The sequence below is a fragment of the Pinus tabuliformis genome, chromosome 3_2 (assembly GCF_031772625.1).
Source record: "Pinus tabuliformis cultivar Carrire ecotype Pingquan chromosome 3_2, CPIR1, whole genome shotgun sequence".
In the NCBI taxonomy this organism is placed as follows: Eukaryota; Viridiplantae; Streptophyta; class Pinopsida; order Pinales; family Pinaceae; genus Pinus; species Pinus tabuliformis.
The window spans coordinates 614230290-614239204 of record NC_142302.1 but is presented as its reverse complement, the minus strand read 5'-3'; the positions used below and the strand labels follow the sequence as shown (position 1 = coordinate 614239204).

General features: G+C 35.6%; 1 protein-coding gene across 1 annotated transcript; it reads left to right on the top strand.

The window, feature by feature from the left end:
* Positions 1-1656: 1656 nt before the first annotated feature.
* On the top strand, positions 1657-8383 carry LOC149182107 (uncharacterized). The gene is made up of 4 exons (XM_089416757.1): positions 1657-2672; positions 4398-4840; positions 6449-6761; positions 7187-8383. Exons 1-4 carry the CDS (start codon positions 2129-2131, stop codon positions 7651-7653), a joined length of 1767 nt encoding a protein of 588 aa, XP_089272883.1. The 5' UTR covers positions 1657-2128; the 3' UTR covers positions 7654-8383.
* Positions 8384-8915: the final 532 nt, after the last annotated feature.

Genomic DNA, 8915 nt, shown 5'->3' with positions numbered 1-8915 from the left:
AAAAAAAAGTGATTAAAATACATTGAGGGTAAAAGTGCTCATCAAATTTATATCAGGTTTCTAATTATATAAAAAATTAAAATTAATTATAAATTAAAAAAATAATTGTAACATTAATATAACATTTTATATTTAAAAATATTTTCAATTAAAATAAAATAGAAATTATTATATAAGTTTGAGTATTCCTTTTAAAATTATAATTAATTAGAATAAAAAAATATTATCATATAAATTTAAAAATTTACACATAAAATAATTTTATTTATATATAATTAATTATATTTATATATAAAATTTAGTTATATAAAACAAACTACAGCTAATAATTAATAATTTACTTTAATATTAAACAAAATTAAGTTAAGCTTTCTTAATCTTAATTTAAAATCTTAATAATTTATATATAAATTAGGTGATCTTAATTTTCATAAAGAAAATAATTTGATTGATTGAAAACGATGGTTTTCATTTTAGGTTACTTTAATAGTAATCTATTCATTATTAACCATTTAATTTTATATTTTATATTTTATAAATAAAATTAATTTTATATTTTATAAATAAAATTATTTTGAAAAATGAATTTTAATTTTTTTAATAATATTTGATTATAGATAAATTTTTTTTAATTACAACTATAATAATCTTCCAAATTTATTATTCATTAAAAAAAATTCCCTTGTATTTCACACTGACTTGTTTTTTATTTTTAATCAAACTTCTCCCATATTTGAGTGCACTCCAAAGCAAATTTCACAGTTCCTAAATTGTTTTCTTGGCGGTCAGTTTTCTTCTCAACAAACTCTTTATTTTTGTCTGGACACCAACTAAATCCAAATTTGAACACCCAACTTCATATTAAATTCTCATTCTTAAGATAGAAAGTATGTATATAATTTAAACTCTAACCCGTTTCAGATGATCTCTTCCACTATTATAGAGAAGCCAAATCTGATAATAATGGAAGAGATCATTCCTTTGAGGTATAACAAGATATAAATCTACCATTGAAATATAACCATATATAAATTTACCAAAAAAAATCTTGGTCAAGATACCAATAATATTAGGAAAACCAATATTTAGAACAACATTTTTCTGGTTTGTCCCTTATATGAGGACTCCTTTTCCCATATTCCAAGAAGTGTGCAGAATTCACAATCCTGCTCCTCATTTTTAACCAGATTTATCTGGTTTTGTTTTAAACAGAAGGGCAGTGACTATTTGGCACTGGATTCAATACTTTTACACTGGGAATTGATGTAGTGAATTTTCACTGGTGTACCAGATGTGGCATATGGGTATTCAAACTATTATCTTTTGTATGCCTTTTTATGGGCCAGAATCTGGTTGCAAAAAAGCTTGGTAGCTAAAATTTATAATCTTGCACATTGTACTGAGCCTTCAATCAATTCAGAGAGATGAAATTTGCCATTGAAGTAACATTTTTCATCATTTTAATCATTTTTTTATCAGCCGGTTTTCAAGACAAATCACCACTAATCTTTGTTTAGTCGGATTTCAAGAAAGATCACGAAAATTAAGACAAATTGAGAGCAAACTATACTGCTAAGATCTAGCTCTGACCATAGCCCAATGAAGGAGTAGTTATGGAGTCATGAGCTTGGCGGGGTAGTTGTCAAGATTGGGTCATAAGCATGTGACCATTCTACTTAGCGTTAGGTACTTGCTTAAAATATATTGGATATTTTAGTACACGCAAGTAAGTACAGCTGAAACTTTGCTTGCCACCATGTCCTAATCTGGTTGTTTGCTATCTAGTTTTGTTTGAATTTAGAATCCGGTGTGCGAGGGAAATGTTTCTTTCCCTGTCCACCTTTCTGAAATATTCTTGCCCTTATTGCTTGCAGTGAAGTGAGTGATAGTAGCAGGCCTTGACAATGCCGGTGATTATGACAGAATAATTGTTCAGAGATCCCAAGGTTGAAGCGAGACATAACGCTGGGAAGAAGCACAGCGAACCCTTTTTCACGGTTTCTTCAGCTGGCCCGCCCTTATTTATATCAGTAATGGAGGTTTTTTCTGCAAAGACGCAAGGATTTGCTTGAATTTAGACAGCGGAAAAAAGTGACCTTTCAGGTTGTAGTTTTGACCAGAGATCACAATGTGGCAGCTTCTGTTGATAGCCGCTGCGGGCACTGGATTTTTCGCGCGATGTTTGCGGAAGAGGCCAACTGAACCCAGGGAAGAAGAATCCACTGGAAATGGAGCTTTGAACAGTGTGGGTTTGGAGTTCTTCAGTCAGATCTCTAATGGTGAGGATACCCACATTGTAGAAGACAAAAAATCTGACCTCCATGTGTTCCCTGTGAGCGAACAAGCTGCTGGAGAAGCTTCTGCAATGATTATATCTACTCGTGGCGGGTCCCTTGAAATACCAACCTCATGGAAAGGAAAGGCCGAGGCTTTTCATGGATACAGAGGGAGAGGGTTTTGCATGGATGCTCAGTGTTCCAAGATCCGAGATTCCCGACACTCAGAAGATCACGAAAGCACTTGCTCTGGATCATGGAATGTGGGACATACCCAAAAGAGGAGGTTAAGAAAGAAAATTGTGGGGGATTTGCAGAAGAGAAGGAAATCATCTCGGAATGTAGAAGGGAAGAAGGTGAATGCTGACATCGTTGGGCAATATGAGAAATCAAATGGTAGTGTATTTGTTTATTTTTTTTAAGTTTTGGAGAGATTATTTAGACAGGTTCGAAATTATTAAAAGAAACATAGAACCTGTCACATGCAGCAATTGAACTCAGAACCCAGAAGGGAGAATAACAACATTTCTTCTAAACACCCACCCTAAACCCAAATATCAATGTTATCAATGTATTTAACAATAAAGTAGTAACTTATCATGAACATATGCTATATGATATCACATTTCACAGATGTTTTTGAATCTATGCAAGATATATATAATATTCTGGTATGGGCTCAAATACAAACCCTACATCTTTTTGGGTGCTCATATTTCAAGAGATATATAATATTCTGGGATGGGCTCAAATACAAACCCTACACCTTTTTGGGTGCTCAGATTCAAGAGATAAATACTATTCTGGGATGGACTCAAAAACAAACCCTATACCTTTTTGGGTGCTCATGTTATTATGTGGCTTAGTAAATACACTATTGGCAAAGGCAAACACACACTAGTGGACAAGGCTTTATAAGTGAAAGTTTGATTATGATTCAGAGCTGTGAACGAAGCTCGGTGTTTATTAGTCATCTATGTTTTCAACTCTTTACAATTTTTGATTGTGACAATTAAACAACTCATTATTCCTTTGGTACAATCCCATAATTTTGAGTACACTCCAAATCACATCCTTAAAAATCCCAAAGCTCCTTGAAGGGAGGAGTGGACAGTAAAAGCTATATAGTCTACCTCTCCATGCTCTGAAAAGAGGGCTGGCCCAACACACATGGGCATTGGCTCATTGAGATCTCTAGGCTTCGTGATCTGAAGGATCTTTTCAAATCACCTCCGAACAGTCTATGGTGTTGGGTAGATGTAACCGCAAGTGTCCTGTACATGATACAAGTTCATTTTGCAATCCTTTCCATGCCTTTGGAGAAAAGTCTAAATGCAGGTTATAGAAAATGATACATTTTTATGTTTCTACCAATTTAGCTCTCTAATGATAGGTGGTAGATCCAACTAGTCTTGTGATTTTAAGCACAAAATGATAATTGCATTTTCACTCACAACATAGTTTGATGTAACCTGGGGTTCTGTTTTGAAAAACTTTTCTGAACAGAATTCATGGTTACGTTAGTTTCCTGCTGTCGTAAGTCTTTAATACGACCTCATGGTGAGAGGGTTCATAGCATTTTTTTCCGCTGAAATGCATATGGAAGCTTATGACCAAGTAATCCATTATACTCTTGACATATGTAAGGTATAGCATCTTGTTGGCGGAGGCATAATGACCTAATTTATGAGCACCAACCATCCTTAGGAATGCTCGGGAACGTTGTTACATCGGTATATCATCCACTATATGACTGAATTTACAACAGATTTTTGAAGTGCATCTCTCATGCAAAATGATCAAAGATTAATTGCAGGAAAATCAGTGGATGGATTTTCAGAACTTATAAAAAATTGGATCAAATTACAATAATCATAATTACAAATCTCAATAGTCAGATAACAGTCTGCCTTGGAAACTGGCTAAACTGGTACTGGTATACACGACTATAATTTTCCCTCATAATTTGAACGACATTACGGATTTACCATTTATTGACTGACTGATGTTTATTTATAGTTCTTTAAATGGAAGATACATCTGTATCTTCTTATGGGTTGGATTTTTTTGTCTGCACCAAACTATATTTAAAGCCCTTGTTTTCTACGCTGAATTTGGCAGGTGCGTTATGGTTCAGTTATGGAGTTGGGATTGGTGTTATGTTCATGATTGCATCCGGAAAATGTGAAATTGACAAGTTAACTTTGTTATTACATCAGACAATAGGCTTGGTTCAGGGATTAAAAAGACAGCTTGATGAAAGAAAGGACTATCTGCAAGACAGTGAAATGCACAACGGTTGTCATGGTGAAAATTACACATATCAACAAGAACATCCAGATGCAGCTGCAAATTGGAAGTTAGAAAAAGATTATCCCAACTCTGTGGGCACCCCCTTTCAAGCTAATGAATCTGCTGTAAGTGTTATCACTGATGAACCTGCACAACAGGTCACTGGAATGGTTGAGATTGAAGCAGAATTGCAAGCTGAGCTAGAATACATACAAATGAATTTTCTCCAATCAAATTCAAAGCTTCAAAGGAAAACATCAGGTTCTAGTGAGGTGAGTTTTATGGTGATTCTATACTTTAGATTTATCATGATCCTTTTGGGTTTGAGTAATTCAGTTGATGTCTAGTGTTTTCCAGTTTCCACACTTTAAGTAGAATTTTTAATGTTGATTTTCCAGTAAGAAAGATAGGTGCCATTAAGGGTATGTCTATTTCAGGGATTGTTAGGATTGTATACTAACTTGCAGGCTATTTTTAAAATCCATTTAGCATGTGAATGCCTCTAATGCTGTTTTTTTTCAATAGAAGCTGTAAAAAGCTTTTATATCTGCTGGCAGAGTAAAACAATTGCAACGTTTTTCTTCCAGGAAAATGCTCTACTTTCCTTAAGAATTTTTCTTTTTGTTTGCATCACTGAACACCTCCAAACTAAGGGGAACATTATTTGTAAGTTTGCCTCATTGCAATTTTCAATTAAAGATGGGACTTTTCGAAACTTCAGCGTATTTGCCCTTGTTTTATCCTTAACCCCTACACAATTTTGGATAGAGTTTGAACCACCTAAAGCATTTTCCTTTCTTTTATTTACATACCTTCTGTTTTGGACGAGTTATTAGATAAAGAGCTCAACTCATTGAAAGTGTTTTAATCTAATGTCTCACAATATCAAACATTTGGTAATGACTTCTATAACATGATTCTTGTTCTAGATTATTTCCTTTGTTGTGATATAATTCTTCTTCTCATGAGGGTAAATTGAAGCATGCCAAACTAAGTTAGATGTACTTTGATCGCTAAACAAATTAATCATAGATCATGTTTTCATGAGGGTAAATTGTTTGTTCTCATGAGGGTAAATTGAAGCATGCCAAACTAAGTTAGATGTACTTTAATCACTAAACAAATTAATCATAGATACATGTTTTTATTCAACAGTTTCATGACGAGAGGAATAAAGCTGTTAAGAAGCTGCAAGATAATAGAGATTCACGCAAATAACATATTTGTGATGTTTTGAAGTTTAGCGGTAGAGCCTGTAACGCATTTTATAAATAATTGTGTCTGGCTTTTGGACATCTGTTTTTTGGGTTGTGGTCTACCCTACGGTGTGACATGTCAAACAGTTTTTGAGCTTGCTAAATCTGAACATTGAATGTATTCATTGTGCCTCTGATACCCATAAATCAATCATATTGTTTGTATATTAAGCGTGTTTTCATTGATTACAGAATTATTTTTTGAATGCCATTTCTGACTTATGTCATGCACATATCTGAAATAATTTTGACATGCACGGTGTCTCTTCTAGTCTACTTCCTTTTAAAGTCAGACTTTTTGCAGTAAAATGTTTTTAGAGCAAACCTCTAAAAATGTATTTTGGTAATAATGGTCCAAGGGTTTAGTCTAATACGATTGGGCATGAACGGTTTTCCCTGACATTGTCTTGAACAATCTATGCTCTACTGCCATTTTATCAGCTGTTTCCCAGTTATGAAGGTTGAATAATGGCCAAAAGGACAAAGTTTCATTATCCGATGCTGAACTGTTTAACTTAAATACGTGTTTAATGAGCCCATCATAACATTGTAGCAGACATATATATCAAGTATCTGGCGCAGTAAATATTTTAATCCTCCTCTGCTTGGTTTGATATATTGCAGTACTCAAATTCCTCCGTTGAAATGGTGGACGGAGAGCTTTGTGCAGATGGGCTTCCAGGTCAATGGAGTTCTGCAGATAAGACTCCCTCGGAATATTTAGATATTTCTCATGTTGATGACTATGGGGTGTCACCATATGAGTTAGATAAGCGTATACGTGATCTATTGGAGAAACAGCAAGAAGAAAAGATTTCAGAGCTTGAGGTGGAGCTGAAGTCAACTGAGATTAAGCTACACGCTAAAGAAAGAGAACTTCAACATTGGAAGGAACGAGTTCGATGTCTTGCTGAGCTTTCATTTGGGGCCAATTCAGGCATTTCCTCTCTTACTCATTATGCTCTTTTATATTGTTTGTGTTAACTGCACATCACATGATAATCCCCCCACACACACAAAGTTCAAGGGTCAGCTCAACTGGTTGTTGCCAATGTTACTGGACATTTGGCTAGGTTTGTGCCAGCAGTTGCCTGGTTCAAATTCCTCAGGGTGAGGTGCACTAGTCTACTTTTACAGTTTTACTGGGATGCCACCACAAATGTGGGAAGCATCCCTTAGGTTTACTCATGAGTTTTTCCTTGGAAACAAAAATATATGTCTGTTTGCAATACACAAACCCTCATGAATTTGCATCTTTCAGGAGACTTGAAATCTTGCTTGTAACAGATTCATACTTGATCAAAGCCCCATTTAAGTGCTTGTCTGGCTTACTGCATGTTTAAATTGAGTGGTGATTTTCAGGCGACAATTCTGCATCCTTTGAAACGACAAATAATGCTGATGGCAAAAGACATTACACAAGGAAGGCTTCTGGAAAGAGTTCTGCAAGGTCAATTAACAACTCAGGACAGGAGGGGAATTCTGTGTTCCCGCTATGGTCATTTAGCCATTGTAGAGAGGGCCCTCTAGAGTCCACTGCAGACTCTCTGGATCAACTTAATTACAGAGGAAAAATGGCTGACTTAGGCACGGGTTCCACTGACTTAGATTATTTTGAAGATATAGTGCAAACAGGATGGGTGCCTAATTTTCGAGATTCCACTGATGGAACCTGCATGGATTTTGTAAAGCGTGTTTCTGATGTTGGGTCTGATGGATGCTGTGAAATCAATAGCACCTCCAAACACAGGGTTGGGCAGGGAATTGGTGATATGCACGAGAACGGATCTGAGGCAAGCACTGCATGCTCAGTTTTTGGACATGAATGACATGAGACATAGTAGTACTGTTCTTTTGTAGGAGACTTTGGGCTGTCTACACCCTGAAGTTTTCCCCTTCTTATGTACGTTATGTAAGTGTATATAAACATGGGCAGGCCTTTATTAAAGTACGTTTATGTGCTTTCGATTCATCTAACGAGTGTTTGTTTCTACATGCACATGGACATTTGTAACCATGGCCCCTGCTGGATGAACAGAACTCACGTTTGGGCTTCACTCAGCCATTAAGGTGACCTGAAAATGAGATGTAGCTTGGCTACAAATTTTCAAAAACATTCAGTATGTTTCTCTCAGGCAAATTTTGGTGGCCAATCTTGGTTTGCCAGTCCCATTGAAGCAGCATAAAATGACCATACCAATAAGCATAATCAAGAAGAGGGAAATTCGAAGGCAAGCAATTAAACTTTTGATGATTCCGTGCGAAAGCTTTTACTTGTGGTCATAAGATGCCATATTTGAGCATCACGTACTGCTAACTCATTGCCGGTATCGAAAAATCAAGCACAAGTGATATTTTTGTTTTACTCAATTCTCTGTACTGCTGATTGGACATATAAATTCTCTGTTTATTACAAAAAAATGGGGCGAGGAAAGTAGTGTAATTTACATTAGCTTCAGTATCCTTGCCGTTATCTTCTGTGATTACAAACAATTTTAAAACTATTAATGGTTTAGAGCTGTTTCTGAAATTTAGAAACAGTAATATTATTTTTCTTCAGTATGATGCTGCTCATTGTCATATGCACATCCCAGCAACAAGAAGTTTTTTGGGCTTCAATGTTTATGTCTTTCTTCTTTCGGTAATTTTTAATTATCTTCTTTCGGTAATTTTTAATTTAATTAAACTCTATTAATAGTACACAAAACGTGTTACGTGCAATCCCTGCCGTAGCCCGTTTTCAGAGAAAACAGGGTTACAGCACTTCAAAAAATGCTGTCTGTTCTGAGATTTGTCCCGTCCCATGAAGGGATTTAGCGAAATATTTAGCATTGTACACTTAGGTAAAAACTCAAGGCAACATTGAGACCTCATATGACGAAGGCTAATCACCATAGTGGGCGTGTGTCAACATTGATGAAGAGGTGTATCCTCAGAAATGGCCTGGGCAGTGTCTTCAGATTCAACGGCCTCCACATTGTCCTGCATCTCTTCCTTTGTCCTTGCAGATTGGACTTTCTCATTCAGATCCCCGCTCATTGCCTCCAACCCCCAAATTGAATGGATTATGTTGTCATATTTCTAAATGGTC

Bases quoted from the DNA above. Each gene is read 5' to 3' on its own strand.
- LOC149182107 (XM_089416757.1), top strand. From the start codon at position 2,129: ATGTGGCAGCTTCTGTTGATAGCCGCTGCGGGCACTGGATTTTTCGCG. The intron at 4,841-6,448 runs GTGAGTTTTATG...GATATATTGCAG, and splicing joins AAACATCAGGTTCTAGTGAG to TACTCAAATTCCTCCGTTGA. The intron at 6,762-7,186 runs GCATTTCCTCTC...GGTGATTTTCAG, and splicing joins TTCATTTGGGGCCAATTCAG to GCGACAATTCTGCATCCTTT.